The 19071-nt window shown below is 34.9% G+C and overlaps 1 protein-coding gene across 5 annotated transcripts in view; it reads right to left on the reverse strand.

The window, feature by feature from the left end:
- lrp1bb (low density lipoprotein receptor-related protein 1Bb) overlaps positions 1–19071 on the reverse strand; it is a 250801-nt gene that overhangs the window by 123758 nt on the left and 107972 nt on the right. For all 5 annotated transcript variants that reach the window (XR_003277158.1, XM_026217735.1, XM_026217734.1 and 2 more), the window contains 8 exons: positions 17950–18078; positions 14776–15033; positions 13586–13748; positions 7848–8070; positions 5034–5220; positions 4674–4817; positions 1429–1665; positions 1066–1246 (listed from right to left, as the gene is read on the reverse strand). Coding sequence is in view for 4 of the 5 variants with exons in the window: in XM_026217735.1 (XP_026073520.1) it covers positions 1066–1246; positions 1429–1665; positions 4674–4817; positions 5034–5220; positions 7848–8070; positions 13586–13748; positions 14776–15033; positions 17950–18078 (1522 nt within the window). In the remaining variant the exon portion in view is untranslated. The remainder of the gene's footprint in view (positions 1–1065; positions 1247–1428; positions 1666–4673; positions 4818–5033; positions 5221–7847; positions 8071–13585; positions 13749–14775; positions 15034–17949; positions 18079–19071) is intronic.

Genomic DNA, 19071 nt, shown 5'->3' on the forward strand with positions numbered 1-19071 from the left:
TCTGGCACCCTATTGAACGAAGTTAACCTGAGAGAGCGTGCCGTTCACAGACACCAGAATGAAGGAGTTCACAGTAACGTTCATCAGGCTTTAATAAAGCATGTTCAGTTCACGTTCGGCCAAAATAAGAACGAGTTCATGAACTATCGTTCAATGAACGCGTTCAGGCACAACACTGTTCTAATTTAACAGTCTACTAATGCTCTAATGAAAGTTACTTATAGTTAGAATATTTCAATAGTCTACTTGAGAAAAAGTGTAATACATATTTCATTTGATATAAGGTTTATATCCACAAAACATAGAACACACCTAGGGAGGCCTGATATTCTGGCACCATATCTGTTAATGTCCCCCTGCAATCACTAATTGTATCCCTTAAAACGTATCTTTGTTCATCAAGATGACATACTTAAAATAAATTTTTTTTTTATAATAATTTTTTTTCTTTTGCCCCCTGAAAATAATTAATTCACATCTTGAAATGGAATATAACTCTTGAATAAAACTCTACACCCTTACCTCACTGAGTAAGCGTGAAATCATACATATGCCAATTATTTCCCGCCTCCACTCAAACACACCAGCTAGTAAATGCTACACAATGGGAAGTGACAATCTTGGATTAATGCTTCTTGGAATGCCATTCATCGCAGTTTCAAGAATGGTCAAATTCAGAGCTGATTATAGCCTAGAAAGCATGCAAACAACACACTCCTCACAATCACTAAAAGGCTGTCACACATCTAAGTTCATCTTGATCTCACAAAGTTATGTTACACTCAATAAAGCTCTATACTGCACAAATAATCTCTTATTTACATTATATCTACACTTTCTTTTGAAAGGATCTGTGCACGTGTAGACCTCAGCACTTTTGAGTGGAGTGGATTCTGACTAACTTAAACCTCTAAATGGCCACTGCATTCCCGAAACAAATACATAATGTCTGCAATTGGCTACATTATTCAATGCTGTAAAAACACATGAAATAGAAACCTTAACCAGATTTGAAAATCATAATCTAGGATTGTGATGATATCACAGCTGTTCTTTCTACTGTACCTATTCAAAGGATCCACCACTATGGCTCTAGGGTGAGACATGTCTCCCTCCAAAAGAGTCTTCCTGGTTTCAGATGCCCGCTCTAGCCTAGCCACGCTGATGGTTTTTCTGTAGCCATCGTTGGTCCAGTAGAGGTTATTTCCAATCCAATCCACTGAAATTCCCTCCACATTATCAAGATCTGTAAGAGCACACATAATTCGGCTGCTGAAAAGCTGTTATAAAAAGATCAAAAATTAAATAAAAATAACCTTTGTACTTTTTATATGATTTCAATTCAAGCAAGGTATAAACAGAGTCTTTGTATAAGAAAATGGAGCGATTTTACAAACTGAAAACACCTATAACATGAAGAAGAATTACCATCTTTGAGAATTGTTTCCCGACTGCTTCCATCGACTTTCTGCCGTCCTATCAAAAAACTTGTAGTATCAGCAAAGTAAATGTTTCCCATTTCAGCATGATAGTCAAGAGCTCTTGGATTCGACAAGTCTTCAATAGGAACCATGTGCTCATTAATAGACTTCACATTCATGTCCAAACCACGGATTGTCCCAGGTCGCCCCTTTCCATAAAACAGGAAAAGATCCTTCTTGGGTTCTGCAAAGAGACAGATGGAAAGTATTAAGATAAGCCCTTTTATGTCATTTAAAATACTGGTCAAAAGGTTGGCATACTTATTATTTTTTGGTCACATGATCCTTTAGAATAATTTTTATGTGCTGATCTGCTGCTCAATTACTCTCAGTGCTACATATATGTATAATGATTCTTATTATTATCAGTATTTCTTAATGCTGCTTAAAATTTTTGTGGAAAGCATGATTTTCTTTGACGAATAGAAAGTTAAAAAGAAGGCCAATATTTTAAGTAGAAATATTCTGTAATGCATGTCTTTAATGTCAATTTCTTAGCAATTTAATCTGTCCTTGCTGAATAAAACATTATTCTGAGCAATTTTTTTTTTTTTATCAAAAACTACATCTGTATAATATTCAGTACACTTATTAAAGCATAAATCCAGTCAATTGCTTTCATCAATACTTCCAAAGCTTCAACATACAAATACTGTACCACTTCCTGGATCAAATATTTACTCAGTAACATTATGCAGTTTTAATTTATATCCAGTCTATTGATGACGATCTCATTATTTTTCATATGCAACTATTCATGTGTGTTTTGGTCCGTGAGGTTTTGTACTTGTTCAGAAGATGTGTTATAGTACCCCTGAGTGTACAACAGTGAAAACACGAAAAGCCATAAAAACTTGTCTTTGGCGGAGAAGCGTTGTCGCATAATGATGAAATACCTGATCAATGGCGGTGAATGAGTTAATAAAATAAAAAAATAATTAATTAAAGCAAATTATGTAAAAACAATAAATAAATAAAAATAAAATTACAGTATCTTGGTTTCAACACTGCTAATAATATTAAATATTTATTGAGTGCAAGATCAACATAGAATGATTTTTTAAGGATCATGTGACAACAAAGCCTGGAGAAATGGTTCCAAAAAATTCAACATTGCGATCACAGGAACAAATTACATAAAAAAATATATATATATTACAACAGAAAATAGTTATTCTAAATAGTAATAACATTTCACAATATTACAGTTTTTTGATCAAGAAATGTACCCTTGAAGAGCATAAGAGACTTTCTTCAAAAACGTTAACTTTATATACAGTATAATTATTCCAAACATTTGACCAGTAGTGTATACATTTTTATTTTTTTGATCACAAATCGGTTATGTGAAGAACTACAAAGCCCAATCTGGCAGAGGCAGAAGTGTTGAGTTACAGAAATGAATGGAGCAATCAGCCCCACTTAGCATCCCCAGGCAAAAATTATCTTGATTGAGAGGATTTATTTGACAAGCTCCAGCAATCATATTTTTGTTCACTGAGAATCTGTTTAAACAATAAATCTCCTGTTGTCAGATTAACACAGAACACACAACAGAAGCTGAGGTTATCCATGAGCTTGCAACAAGCTCAAATAAATGAACCTCTAGTCACAGTGGGGATTACACAAAGGGCAGCTCGGCCTGTTATGCAGCAGGCCAGTGGCAAAGGAGGAGGATTCTGGGGAAACAGAGGGACCTCACCTCAACATCTACTTCTTTCCTCAAGAGACCACACCAGTGTGGGTGAGACCACACAAATATCACTTCAATTTTTCATTCTGAGTGGAAGAGCTCTGCTACCTTGAAGACAATTAAGTGGTTTGAGACCTATATATCAAACAACAAAGGGGCTATTGGATGAAGGCAGCCACAGTCTTTTAACATAGCTTCTCATCTCATGGAAAGAGACAGGAATGGAACATCTGGCTGGCATTATAAATCAGAAATTTCTCAAGAAGCATAGCTTGGTTCATTATTGCAGGCGCTTCATGCTTAACTCAGGATCGTCATTAATTGACCCGTAGCTTTCATTGTCAACTAAGTAAAACATCCATTGATCAGGAGAATCTGCGTATAGGGGAATAGAGTGGAAATGGCAGTAATGGCAGTAATGAATCATTCTATAGGCAGTCAATAAAATAACATCACAACCACGTGGGCCAATCTCCTTAAAAGTGAGTCTCCATCTCTGTCAACCCGAGTTAGTGCCAAGACTGGCACATATACTGAACCACTAAATCTTCCCACTTAATAGTGCAACGACACACGCATTTCAATTTCCAGCTCTGGATAGCTGACGAAAAATCGAATAAAACAAACACATATTCCATCACCATTTCTGCAGGGATGACGTCACATTTGGTGTCGTAAAATCATTGGGAGAGTTTTTTTGGTGGCAAACAAGAAATATATATTGAATAGGGCTCTCAATCGATAAAAAATATAAAAGAATTACATTATATGGAATTACAGAATTTATGTTATTTTATTTAGTTATTTTTTTCTAAATAACTGATTGCATTAATCCTGCAAAGTCAACGGTATCATATTTATTGCACAAATTTGTAAGGCCTCCAAATTAACAGCATGATCAAAACTTTGCTAAAAATCCTGTTGTACGCAATCTACTACATGCCTTCTATCATCTGATTGATGGTTTATATTTTTGGTAACACTTTAGTATAGGGTCCGATTCAAAATAATAACTAGTTGCTTATTAGCATGTCTATTATTAACATATTTGCTGTTATAATTTGCTTATAAAGTACATATAATGCATGACATCCATAATCCTACCCAATACCCTAAACTTAACAACTACCTTATAAACTATTAATAAGCAGCAAATAAGGGGTTAATTGAGGCAAAAGTCATAGTTAAGGGTTAGTTAATAGTGAGAATTGGACCCTAAAATAAAGTGTGACCATATTTTTTAGCAAGTTAAGGCTTTTTGGTTTCATTCTAAGTATAAAAACTACAGAGCTATGGTCATAAACCTTTTTTAGGTTTTGTCTTTCAATAAAGGTTAAACAAGGCAATCGATTTGTCATGATTTTATTAGATAAACCGGCCTTTACAGGGTTAAATGTTAAACTGACAGCCTTATTATTATTATTATTATTATTTGCACAACATCACATATGAACAGCCCTCGTGCACAAAAGAAAGGATGTGAACTATGTTGCACTGACTTTTGCAGGACAGCCCATCACTTCCCAGGCTGAATCCGGTACGACAGCGGCAGCTCCGGGATTTGTAGCTCCCGCTGAGAAGGCAGATGTGCGAGCATCCTCCTGGTTTACCATAAAGGTCCACTTCACACGCATGGCCCTTGACTGAAGAGAGGACACTGGTGTCACATTTGCAGTTTGCATATTCGTATGAACATATAATCTTGAAGAATGTATTTTTGTATTAAAATATATAATACAAGACCTGAAAAAAAAGCTAAACAGTGATGTGTATGATGAAGAAACCCCACCCCACAGATGCCTATACACATTTTGTTCAGTTTAAACGAACAATTCAAACCAGCCTAACACATACTTTACCTTTTGGTTGACTGAGCTTGTGGTAAACCCGTATTGTTTTTGCATTTCCTATGCTGGTTAGTGTCTCCGGGTCTGTGACATTAAAGCGATTTATCCGTAAAATGTCTACCACTGCTCCACTGGAGGTTTCAGAGCGGGTTGCGTACAAGTAGTCCTCAAAGACAGCTAATCCATGCAGGTGGGCCACCTAGAAAAAGGAGCATTGACTACTTCAGGTTGATTAGAGTGCTCACAATCTACTTAGCTAGGTAAATATCACCTTGTAAGCTCGAGAGAAAGCAGAACAGCACAGATACAGTACTTGGAATTTCCCCTTTGATTTAACATCAAATTAGCCATTAGCTTAAGCTGTTATTAGACGTAATTTGACCTGGCAACAGCCCACAATCTGAATAACGGTTGCAGATTTGCAGACAGGGTGAAGGTAAGTGAATTGTGTGTATATGCATTCAGACAGTTCAGGAAGTTTGGCAGGGTCAGCCAGAGTGCATGTGTTTCTCTGGGGACACCTTGGTTCTGTGCATTGATTCTAGCCTACATGTTATCTCTGCAAGCAACATGTGACAGAAGCAGACTGGGAGTACTGAACCCCGCCCACAAATAGACACAAGTTAAAATCTGCATTGTGCATCACGTAAACTCACAGGGAGATAACCCTCTTTTTCCCTTGCTGCAAAAGGTAAGAAATAGTGGCAAAACAGTGTGGCTCATATTCTCGTTTAAATACAAAAACAGATGCTCAGCCATTCCTCCAGGCCCACAAGAGTGGATATTCCAGTACTCTCCCAAAATATCTGGACACCTACTGAACAATTTAAATTAAAATGTTGCCATTCTAGCAATTACTTCTTATCAAGTGGTCTTTAGATCAGTTTTAGTGGATATATAAAGTGAGTTCACACAGGGGTCCATCATATTAATAATTAACATTTCCCGATCATTTCATAATGATTCTATATGAAAGCCAGTTTCCAACTCTGAACCTCTTCGAGGTGGGTAGTTTAAAAAGAATAAAAATAAATTAGCTCACCAAGGCTGATCTAATCACAACAGTAATATTATAATATATTATTACATATCATTTATTCTGCTGAATTTTCAGTAGCCATTACTCTTCAGTGTCACATTATCTTTCCGAAAGCATTCTAAAATGAAGAGTTGGTGCACAACATATTATGTCATTGATGAAAAGTTTGCATTTATTTAAAATAAATATCAATTGGATGTGTCATTGCTAAATAAAACTATCGATTTCTTTCAAAATCAATCAATTTTACAGAGGCCAAACTTTTGAATGGTAGTGTATGTATAATAGACAGTTGTGAGATATAACGTTGTCATTAAAAATAAAATCACAATTAAGGAGAACGTCATAATGAAAACATAAAACTGTAAGTGCAGTTTAAGGGTCCAAACATTCTGGGGCCCACTCTGTATAAAACATAATAGTTTACTTTGGAATGCACAGTATATTACAGAATACAGCTGAGTGCAGTAAGTGAGGTAAGAGCAAACCATGCTTTAAATAAAAATAAAAAGCTCTCTTGAAAGGGTGCCTAATTAAAAAGGTTGTCATCCCACAATAACGAACACGTCTGAAACAATTAAGTCAAAAAAAAGGAATAGAGAGTTTTCCGGCCTAGCAGAACTTTAATTTGTGATGGAAATTAAATGTGTTAGCAACCTCTCACCAATACGGTGCGGCTCACATTCAAGAGCGCCATTAAACCAAGCACACCCGCACCTGCCTGCATATAGTCATCTGTTGCTTTATGTGTGTGGCCTTCTACACTTTTCAACAATGAGAAGATCTTTGGGTTGCTTAGCTGAGGTCTACTTTTGAATAATAATGATCCATAATTACTGTCCTCTTAAGTGCACTTCACATAAAATATTCAAATGGTGAATCTGTTTCTGTATCTTGTGTATTCGTTTAGACTAATTAATGCAAGAACAAGCTTGAAAGAATAAAACTCAGATGAAGCCACACACATACAGTTGCTGCTGGGTATAAATGTCATAACCAATTAATACTTGAAATCAATCTGTGTACAACTGTGTTGGTTTCTATCCTCCCCCATTAGGGATGATTAGAGTCTTGCATCAGACAGACAAACAACCTTTACTTCCCTTGACATCACCATTGTTGAGCATGTGCATCACAAGTAACAGTCTTTGTTAAATTTCACTATTAAGAGCTCAGTAAATTAAACAACATTGATTGATGAAGCATGGTCACATTAGCAAAGTTTCAAGATTTTACAGACAAAAAGGTCCATAGTCATTCTGTCAAAAGCGTTGTTATGCAGCTAACAGACAATTTACTTCCAAAACAAGCAGTTTTTGTTATGGACATGGAAAGAGTCACATGTGCAACGTGGACATGAGCGGAATCAACCTGGGAAACTTTTTCAACCTCATGCATGAGAAGAATTAGGAAGAATTAAAAAAAAAAAAAAAAAAAAAAAACATTTAATTGGTCAAACTTGGCAGAAAATACATGTATAATGTTACAAAAGGTTTTTATTTCAAATAAATGCTTTTCTTTTTTATTCATCGAATAATCCTGCTATTACATGATCATTCATAAATCATTTTAATATGCTTATATTACAATGATTTCAGGAGGATCGTGCGACACTGAAGACTGGAGTAATGGCTACTTTTACTATACTCTTGATAAATTAAATACAGCCTATAGGTAAGGATAAGAGACTTCTTTTAATGACTTCTATTACAAAACCTTTGACCATAGACTTCTGAACAGTAGTGTAATAAGGCTGTAAAATGACACTTGAATGAAAAATAACTTACTTGATATCCCTGGATGATAGTGTATCTGTTCTTGCCATTGTAATCCACCATTTCAATGTAATCAAGATTTGCGTCAGCCCAGTACACCAGTTTTTTTACCAAATCCAATGCCACTGCAGTTGGCTGCTCAATCTTGTAATCCACAATTCGAGTTCTGTTGGTGCCATCCATGTTGCAGCGCTCCAGTTTGGCTTGATTCCCATAGTCAGTGAAGAAGAGCATCCTGCAATTGATCAGAAAAGAAAGTGCAATTATATATATATACATATAGATTTTTCACTTCTATTCTTATTTAACCATCTTCATGTCATTCCAAACCATGACATATTTTCCATATGTCAACAGCTAGAATTGACCAAGGAAACATACTTTGTGCTATACAGGTTCAAAACAACATGAGGTTAAGTAAATAATGAAACACTGTTTCCTATTCCCTTAAAAGTACACATTACTGTGGCTGTCCCTGTATATATGTATATATAAAAAGACCTCATTAGTGACATGCATAAATGCATTTATCAAATGACACCATCCTCCTTTGAAGTATTTCAATTACAGTAGCCCTGTTCCAAAAAGGTACTTTTTTTCCCTTTTGTGTATGCAAATTAATTATTATGGTAGATGACCAAGCTACAAAAAATACAAAAAGTCTACCAGTGAATGCAAAGTGTGCTAGACTGAGTGTTCAAGCTCTAACAACTTCAGATACCTAGTGGCTGATACTGCAAACACATAATTTAATTAGGAATCTAACAAGGAAAGAGTTCACACTCAGCCTGTGGTCCCCAAGTGCTTAATTGCTCCGGAGAAGCAAACATAAAACATAAAGGAAATTAAAAAACTTCACCGTAAGGAGCTTTTTATCATGGCAGATCCATCTCATAGTCAGTTGTTATCCAGAATTCTTTGCAGCACAATATCAACCTTTTCTTATAAGTCATTCATTTGTCCCTTGGGGTCTGAAGTCGCAGAACTCATTAAAATTTTCAAAGTCAGACTTCTAGCTGATTAGAATATTAGTAAAAGATGTAAAAAAAAAAAAAAAAAAAAACATGTCTCTCTAAGGCTTCTGCTTCTTGACCCTTATCAAGTCTTTTGTTTTCTGAATGTGAGAAATAATTGAACCTTGTATCAGTGATTCTTTTCCTGCCTGCCAACAATAAAAAACTAATTGGATCCTGTAACACGTACAAAGTTCCCGTTCACTGTGGTGTGTTTTTCTTGCTGTTTTCCTCAGCCAGATTTTTTTTCCCTTCACATTTGGAACAGTTCAGCTCTCAGTACAGAAACTGATACTACATTGTTCCATAAAGAAAAGAACAATTCATACCAGAAGAAAAACAAAAAACACACACAGACAGCATTGTTCTGTTATGTTAAAAGCTGTTCAAACATGATTAAAAATCTGATAGACATACTCTCAGCCACTTCCTCAGACCGCCCACAGTCTGTTCACTGACCATCTAATGCATATTGTACAAAAATCTGGACAGCCCATCATATCTTAAAAATGCAACACACCGTTAAAAAGCAGCTTAAAATGAAAGAATAAATATATTATATAATAATAATAATAATAATACAATAATACAATATTCAATACTGTTAAAAAGTTTGGTGTCCATAAAGGATTTATTACTCTTATTCAGCAAGGATGCATCAAAGGCATTTACAATGTTACAAAAGATGAAAGAAAAAGATGAAGAGATGTCAGCATATTAGAGTGAAGAATCATGTGACACTGAACACTGTAATAATGATGCATTACAGGATGGTCACATTTCGGGGACCAATTCCAAACTAAGTAATTAATGATTAACTATGAGTTTTAACTCAGCAAAACTCCTATTTTGCTGCTTATTAATAGTTAGTAAGGTAGTGGTTACATTTAGATATTGAGTGGGGTTAAGGGATCTAAAATACAGTCATGTAGAAGGCATTAATATGTGTTTTAATATTATTATATTATATTATATTATATTATATTATATTATATTATATTATATTATATTATATTATATTATATTATATTATATTATATTATATTATATTATATTATGGCCCCTTTAACTTGTTTAGGTCAGTGGAAAGAAGATAATCTCTTTCTGAGCAAGCCACTGCCACATGTTAGATTCAAGCACTACTCAATGTGATTTTTAACTCCAAAATAAATGACAAACAGAAGGATAAAGCTGATAATGTATCTGCAAGTTCACTGTCTTTCTCCTATTTTATGAAAGCAAAGCTATCATACAGCAATCCATGATTTTATTCACTCATCCACATTTAATCTGTGGGACAGCTTGCAATCTGCACAAAATAAATTTAACATATAAACTTGTGATACTGTATTTTAGATACATATTTATTTATACATCATTTAATGTTATTGGTAGATTTTCATTATAAATGCAGATACTTAATAATTTTCAGTGTTTGTATGGCAAAATTCAACAAATTAGCTCCTTTGATATAACGGTCAGAGCACAATATAATCCCTCCAAGTTATACAGTTTATTAGTCTGACTGTAGACATTGTCGCCAAACAATGTAGCAACTTGCTACATTTATACAATATATAATCCTTATCCAATCAGAATCTAGAATTGGAATTATGCAAATATTAATAATTTAGATTCCATCATAATTCTTAGCGACATTCAACAAGTCTGAAATATCTGAAATAATATTCACCTTCAAGTGAAACAATAAAGGCAATAAAGTGAAATGAATAAAAAATAAATCCATAACTTGTGTATATGCTGTATATTGCTCTTGCACTCTTGCACTGTTTGTGTGTTTGATGCAAGCAAACATTTCCTACTATTGTTCACTGTATATTATTTATACATCTGATTCTAATAATACAAACAGATGAGACATGGATGCAGAAGATATTATTGCAGTGAATTTTCTCATACCACATAACATAACCACAGAATGATAAATAAACTATACTTTATTTGTTTGGTGGTTAGATAACAAACTCAATAAGCACAGACAAACTAAAAAACACAATGGGAACCAATCTGACCCAGTCATACATCTCATTTGCTGCTTTAGACCTTTGACCCTGACTTTAAGTAATCACTGTATGGTGACACAATGGTCCAACCCAAACACGGAGTGCAGGGGAATTTCATTACTGTAGAGAATACTGAAGAGAAAATGCCTCCCCTTTCTTTCACCAAGACAGATTACCAAACACGAGGGGGATAGCGGATGTATAAAGATGTGTGCACAGCTTTGTTTTCATTTTGCTCTAAATCAAATTCAAGTTTCACACTCTCTCCTCACAAAAACCTCTCACCCTGCTTTTTCAAATTGATTTGGGGATTTTAAGTTAGACTTTGAAAAGCGAGGTAAAAGCAAGTTCAGTCTTATTCCCTCTCTGGGATTTTTGTTTCAAATTAGAAAGCAGAATTTTACATAAAGCCTCTCTAAAATCATACAAGAGGCTTTTTCAGGAAAGCAGGCAAGAAATTGGCAAAAAAAAAAAAAAAAACGTATCAGTGCCACAAACGAAACACTTAACGTTTTGTGAACTCTTTCTATAACTACTATGCCACATGCTGAGCCACTATCACAAACTACCCCAATTTCTTTTGTTTTCACTCAAGTGCTCCAGGCTGACAGACCTCCTGCGTTCCCTCAGCCTCCCTTACACACAAGCAGCTCCAACCTCATCTAGCCAATTACTGGAGGAGGACCAGAAAAAGCAGAATGGCTATTTAATGTATTAAACTGCACTTTGCTGAAGCCTGGAGGTTTAACCACTGCACTCCTCTCCCACTTTCGTGTGAGGACACTGGCTGGATGCACTGAAGGGCATGTACAAATGCGAGAGAGCCATTCCCGTGGGTTGTGTTCATGTAAACGCACCAACAGCATGTTGAAAAAATACATATATAAGCGTTTAAGTTGGTATAATTACATGGTCATCATGGACCATAAAAGGACACAAAAAGGCGCGTTCACATTGTATGGAGGAGGAACAGTGTTGAGCTCGTTTGATAAGGGTAGAAAGGGCCAACTGCAAGATTTTTCTTAAACCGGATTTTCTGCTTAATTTGGCCCTGTGAGGTGAATTAGGTGATCTTTCAAAACATATGGGAGCCTAAGAGAAAAGCAGAAACCAGAAGCATATGTTTCTAAAGCCATATCCTACAGCATATGCACTGCACACCGAGAGCTTTCTAGAGATGAAAGCTAAAAACCTGAACAATTCTGTATCTAGCCACAGGTTTCATTGGTCAGAAGGTGTGAAGTGTTTGCTTTAACTTTATTTGCACACTATGCATTTATAATATTATTTAGAACATACATTACATACATTAAGATGTATGTATATGTATGCATTAAATCAATTAATAAACTAATTTAAAGATATTTTGAATGTCAAAATTTAATATAATATCTTATATAGCAAACAAAATATATTTTTTAATTTACTGAATTTATATGCACATACAGTATATGTATAATTGTACATATGTACAATTTTACACATATATACACTTTATTTATCAATGCTTTTATTTACACTTTTAGAATATAAAGTATCTTTGAATTAATGATTTAACTTGTTTCACCTGATGCATTATGTAAATCATGTAACACACTGAAAGTTGGTATCCACTTAAAAATCTGGTTTGGAGTGAACAAACTGGCAGCTGTTTTTCTCCCATACGTTTCCTACAGACAACATTTTGAGCATTACGATTCCTTAATAAAAAAGATTTTTGGCACTTATAGACTTAAAGAAAAAAGACAGCCACCATGGATGAATGGACCATCTCTGCCTTTTCCAGTGAGCAATAAAACTTTAGCACTAAAAGGGCAAAGACCAAAGTGATGCAACTGGAGAATTCAGCCCTCTGTGCATTCCATTCAAAATCTCTTGAAAGTTTTTAAACGATCTCTGTGGTTGTTGATGATCACAAAAAAAAAGAACACAGCATTTAGTCTCAAAGAGATGAACGGCTGCCATTTCTTTTAAACACGCCTTCATTCAGGGTATTCAGGATTTCATTTTTGTCAGAGTCAGAGCACAAAAAAGAAAAGGATGACAACCACACACCGAAGAATGGAGGTGAAATTAATGGCCTAGGCTTTCCTTGCAGTCTTTAGTCTGCTGAACACTAGTGCTGCAATTTAGGTTCACTAGGCACAAGGCGTCTCATTAAAAAAAAAAACGTAACGGAGGGCTCTGCCTGTCCTTGCACTCTCATGAATAAATGGGGCAATCTCTCTCCTGAATTCCTATTCTAAGCTCACTGGGAATATTACCATGGCACTCCTTTTAGCAGCTAATAACTAGAATAATCATATTGCCCTTCTCTCCTTTGAGTACTCTATGTGTTCTTTTACTCACTTCTCCCGAAACATTTCCACATTTACCGTGCTGACATGAGGGACCCGCCACCACCTTGTTTCAACTGTGGCTTTGTGGTGTCAAAGCAAAACAAAACTCAGCTTAAGCTGATTTCTGCAAGGGCGTTCAAGACTGTGGGATGCTGGATAAATCATGGAATACTAATGACACTCCTGACTGTAGGAGTCGTAGCACAATCATGCAACCAGACCGTGCAGAGGAGTAAATATTTAGCTCTGGGAACAGTAGAGGCAAGACACAGTCGGAGACGTATTTGCCTAAAATATTGCAATATATGTAAGAGGATATAGATCATCAAAGGCCTTGTCAAAGATGAAATCTCACTTCATCATTTTCAACTCACCCCATCAGAGGATCCAAAGCGATTGCTTTAGGGTTCAACAGGTCAAGGTCTATCACTGTAACGCAGGTGTCTCCATACTGGTTGCAAACAAATATTCTGTCACTTGCTTGATCCACAAAGTAAAAGTTTCCTGTGAGCCAGTCGAAGGCTAATTGATCAACGTCTGGAACAAAGGAAAACATGGCCAATTAACACAAAACAAGTTGATATATTGGTGTGATTAAGTCATAGAGAATGGTGTGTTAATCAATTGATCATATTCATGAAAGACCTTATTCATGAAAATAAATGCCTAATCTACATATTACAATTGCTACTTCTACTTTTTCAGTGAATATTTTATTGTTCAGTGTTGTTCAATATATTATATTGAATATTCATTTAGGTGGAACATAAAAATTGCGTAATTGTAGCATGACAAACAAACTAGAAGAATTAATTAAAACAAGCAGTGCACTTTTTTAACTAAAAAGAAAAATGCCTTTTGTTAAAGCAAACAAAAAGTGCCCCGTAAACTAAGACATATTGGTACAATTTATTTACTTTTTCAAGATCATAAACTTGGTCCATTAGAGGCTCTTAATGCATTGCACCAGAGATGAAATATGCTATAACTGAAATGCGTTGCTTTAAGTTTAAGCATGAACTTATTATCCAATTTAACATGGTAAAATAATAGGCTACTTATTAAATAAGTAATAAATCATTTTTGAATTGAGATATTTTAATGAATACTTAATGAATACTGTAGGATGAACTACACAAATGTGCATAAACTATTTAATGTAGTGGTAAATAAATTATAAGCTCTGTTAGCTTCCATTCAGCTTGCACTGATAAGCACTACACAGTCAAGCAGAACTCAGTGTTACACTAATTTTTTTATTCAATATTAGAAGATCAGGACTCATGAATAAAAGACAAAATGTACTGAATTTTTAACAACAATTTAAAGTCCTGTTTCAGATTTTCTTTTTCTTTTTCTTTTTTTGCATTAGTACTTAACATGAAACTCAGGGACTTAAGAATGGGCTCCCCCAAAAGCCAATCATTGTATTGATAATTATACCATATATTGATATACAACCATACAATTTGTTATCTTGCTTGGTCTCACCATTCATCAAAATTAATCAGTGCATTAGTTTTCTTATTGTAACTTTAATGTAACTGTTTAACAGGAGCCGTACCATGAAGATTCTGGACTGTCTTTACTTCCTGTTCTTTAGTGAAGCCACTCGCTTTCCTCATCCTGGCACACCGGAGTTGTCCGGAGGACTCTGAGGATGTGACCCAGCATACTGATTCCTCTTTATGGTTGAAATCCAAGCCATGAGTTCCATTTGAGTCCAGTTGTTTGAGGGTTTGCAGGCGGGATCCATTTAGGGCTGTGATTATAATATTATCCGAGCTTCCAATCAGCAGTGCTGCAGGGTTTTCACCGAGCTCTGGAATAGATGGATAGGAAAATAGTGACAAGACAGCTTGAGGCCAGGCATTTCCTGGGTATTCCATGCTTTCAGTAGAACAGGATAATACAGGCTTCTGCAGAGGGCACAAGTAATTGAGAATCACGTCTCTTAGGAGAGAAACCCATTTTCAGAACACAGCAGTCAGCTGGACATTTCTATTCTTATTCAGTTTTGCAAAGTATTTCAAAATTGAATGTGGGTGTATAATACCCAATTTCAAAATCCTTTACAAAACTGAACATTGTATAATACAATTTGTATGTGTGTATATATGCAAAAATGTGTGTGTATTTCTCTTTCTGTGGCAGACAGACACACACACACACACACACACAGTATGTATACAGGTATAATATAATTAAAATAAACCAACAAAGATCTTTCCTTTCAATTCTTTTGCAGTGTATTTATTTTTAAGAGTCTTATTAAACAATGACCTTTCTAATGGCTATGTCATCCTCTGCTGGCCCCCGTCAGACGGCCAGGAAAAGATGCATTGAATTTTATATGCATGAGCTTTCATATCTAATGGAAACCCATAGTTATCCCAGTGCAACAACCTCTTTCTGCTAAATTAATATTAATGTGGGTGAGCGCTGAGTTCAGTTAAGTTTATGGGTAATGATATTCAGTTTATTCCTCATAGGAAAGCAGTCACATTGATTAAACGTGGGACAGATTCTGCATCCAGCAGCAAGGTGCACCACTGCCTGCTGGCTGTATCCCACTGAGTGTACAGTGGTGTAATCTCCATTTAATTTAAAGCACATATTCAGACTGGCTGCAGTGCACCGCACCATTAGAAATACAAGGATGCATAATCTTTTTAGGTCAAAACATGCTTTGCACGTGGAATCCTTTGAGGCCAGCAAACCTAGCACACGTAGTAACAGACTTTATTTATGAATTGTGTGTACTCAACGCAATTAATTTATGCAGGGGCGAGTTTACAACACCAGTATTCATAAGACTTTAAAAGACCCTATGGTCCTTAGAAAAGCTAAAAGTCAAATTGCATAAAAGCGGTGTGTATAATTTCCAAGATAGTTCCAGTCAGTTATAACAACATTTATGATTCAAAATGAATGTAAATCAACTCTTAAAATGTTAAGCAGAGGTTTGTATACAAATATGATGATTAAATTGTTCCTCTGCAGTGATTGGTTCCCGTCAGAATGAGGATTCACTGAAGAAAGCAAAATTATGGAAAGAGGACTTTTCCGCCAGGAGCCGGTTTGAAGTTAAAAACATCTTAATGATGGATTAGTTTACAACAAAGAAGCAGATTTTTACTTCACAAAATGTTAATTGATGGACTGGAGTCATCTGGTTTACCTGTGGATTGCTGTGATATTTTTTTTTAAGCTGTTTGAGCTCTAATTCGGACGGCACCTACAGTATTCATTGCAGAGGATCCAGTGGTGAGCAAGTGATGTAATGCTAAATTTCTCCAGATCTCAAGATCAGCTAATTTAAATATTTGAGGTAATTAATCCTTGAAAGGATACTTAATAAAGGATCCGCTCTTGATCCACTCATATACATGCTCACTATGTTTGCTCTAATCCAAATAGTTTCCCACAGCTGATATTTTCTCCTTATTTTTTAATAATTCTCACAGCTGTAGAAAATCTAGCTATTGAGCATTTGGGACTCAATAACACTTCTTTTATTAAAACGACTTCAATTACTTGAGCCTAAACAAATGACCAATCTGCAAAAAGGGATTAGAACCTATTTAGAATTGTGGTGAGTGTTTTCCCTACAAAACCCCATTATTACAAAAGCAGCCGATTGAATGATAAACTTGATTGGATTTGAGGCTGGTGGGGAGACACCCTCACAGGCAGGTGCTATTAGTCAAATAATCATTGGCATAGACTGATAAAGACAAAGAATAGCTGTCCTTCAGGCCCTGCTCTCCATAAAAATCAGCCTCCAATTAATCCTCAATGTCTGGCTTATCTTCCACCAATAGCTCCATTATTTCTGTCCCTTGGCACAGCAACACTGATATAGGGACTGTAGCAGAATATCCAAAGCAAACTGACTACATTTTCAGGTCATTATGGGAATGAGAGACTAAACTGGTTTAGTCTGGATTCATATGTGATCCCTGAAAATTTACATGGAAAAGACAAACCTGAGAACAGAGAAGAATTTCTAGAATTTCTGTACATACATACATAGAATTATTAATGACTCGAAGAAAAAAGAAAAGTTAAATGCAGTTGAATTTTAAACAACCATTGACTTAGCAGATAGGCTTGTTCTCACTTTATAAGGTAAGTTTTCAACCTTAATAATTCATGGGAAAAGAAAAATGTTTTATATAAATAAATAAATAGTCTAAAATTACAACAAATAACACAAATGACATAAATTTTACCTGAGATACAACATTTTATATATTGAAATTAATCTTTGGAAAATTGAGTTTGGAGAAGAAAAAGAAACAAATTTAATTGCAATCTCAAAAAGGATTATAATTTAATAGTGTAATTGAACCAGGTGTTTCAAATTAATAAAGACGATTTCTGCTTGTGTAATTGGATTTTTTACAGAAAATCTCCCCAATTTGCATGGCAATCACTGAGCAGAACTATGTTGTTTCAAATAAAAGTCATTTCAGATACATGCAACATCTAATCAGCATAGCATATTTCTCAAGTAGACATTAGAAAATGAGTTTCAAGGTCAGAGAATTACCAGCGCCAAAGGCAGCTTAAAGCAGAAGTGAAGCCGCTGTAAGTTGATTTCATTCATATCACACAAAGTAATAATCCACCTTCTTTCAACTCAGTCCGCTCTTGTGAAAGTACAATATCAGGACATGACAACATTTCAGGCAGCTTATGTAGATCCCCGGTCATAATTTTATTGTGCTCTTACCGTGTTTGGCTATGCAGGAGTGTCTGTTTGGCTGCAGGCTGTACCCATCTGTACAGCTGCAGCGATATGACCCATAAGTGTTCATGCAGGTCTGGCTGCATGTCCCGTACATGGCACATTCATCATGATCTGTACACAGAGGAAGAGTCATTTATGAAAAATAAGGTGTGCTCAAACATGACCCAAATACATAAAATCCACTTAATGTGGCCTCTCGGTGGCTTCTCCCTTATGCCACCTCGTTTCTCCGGGCAAGTCCTGCCATGCCCCAGTCTCCAGAGCTTTGCCTGTTTAAGCTGTACTGAAGTGTAATGTTCCAGTGGCGATTTACTGATATATTTATATCATATATATAGTTTTCACACTAAAAAAATAACAAAATAAGTAAGCATATAATCTATAAAATATGATTATATGATTCTAATATAATATTTAATAGTTTGTAACAAAGTATCAGGGTTGAAACACTTTATAAATAAACAAACAAACAAACAAATAAATAAATAAATACAATTTCACTCCTTAGCATCAAAGGCTATATTAATGGAAACTCAAGAATAACATTTAAATTACAACACATTGATTTGTACTTTTTATTTATTTATTTTATTTTTAATGTATCATTTTTGTACAAAAAAAACAACCAATAAATAAATATATATATAAAAAAGTTGCAACAATCAAAGCTGAATATATTTTACAGACAAGGAAGACAAAAAAATATGTAAAGACAATTCTTCTCCTCTCAACAAATATACTGTACATGGGTAAGCCTGGTGTGACCAGTTTCAATTTTTTTATTTTTATATATATATATATATATATATATATATATATATATATATATATATATATATATATATATATATTATTGAGTCTGGTTAAATCAATGATTACATAAATACATGTAATAAAACCGACTGAATATTAGTTCTAGAATTTAATTGCTGGATGTAGTCAAAAAAAAAACTAATCACAATTTTGTGGAGGGGGGCAATATTTGAATTATTTGATTTTCATGATAGGTTAACTTAATGTTAAATAAATTTGTATGTTAGCTATGATAGATAGTTCATCTTGCATACCTAATGTTCTGACAAAAATAATAATAAAAAATATATA

Source organism: Carassius auratus, chromosome 34, assembly GCF_003368295.1.
Source record: "Carassius auratus strain Wakin chromosome 34, ASM336829v1, whole genome shotgun sequence".
NCBI classification, from domain to species: domain Eukaryota; kingdom Metazoa; phylum Chordata; class Actinopteri; order Cypriniformes; family Cyprinidae; genus Carassius; species Carassius auratus.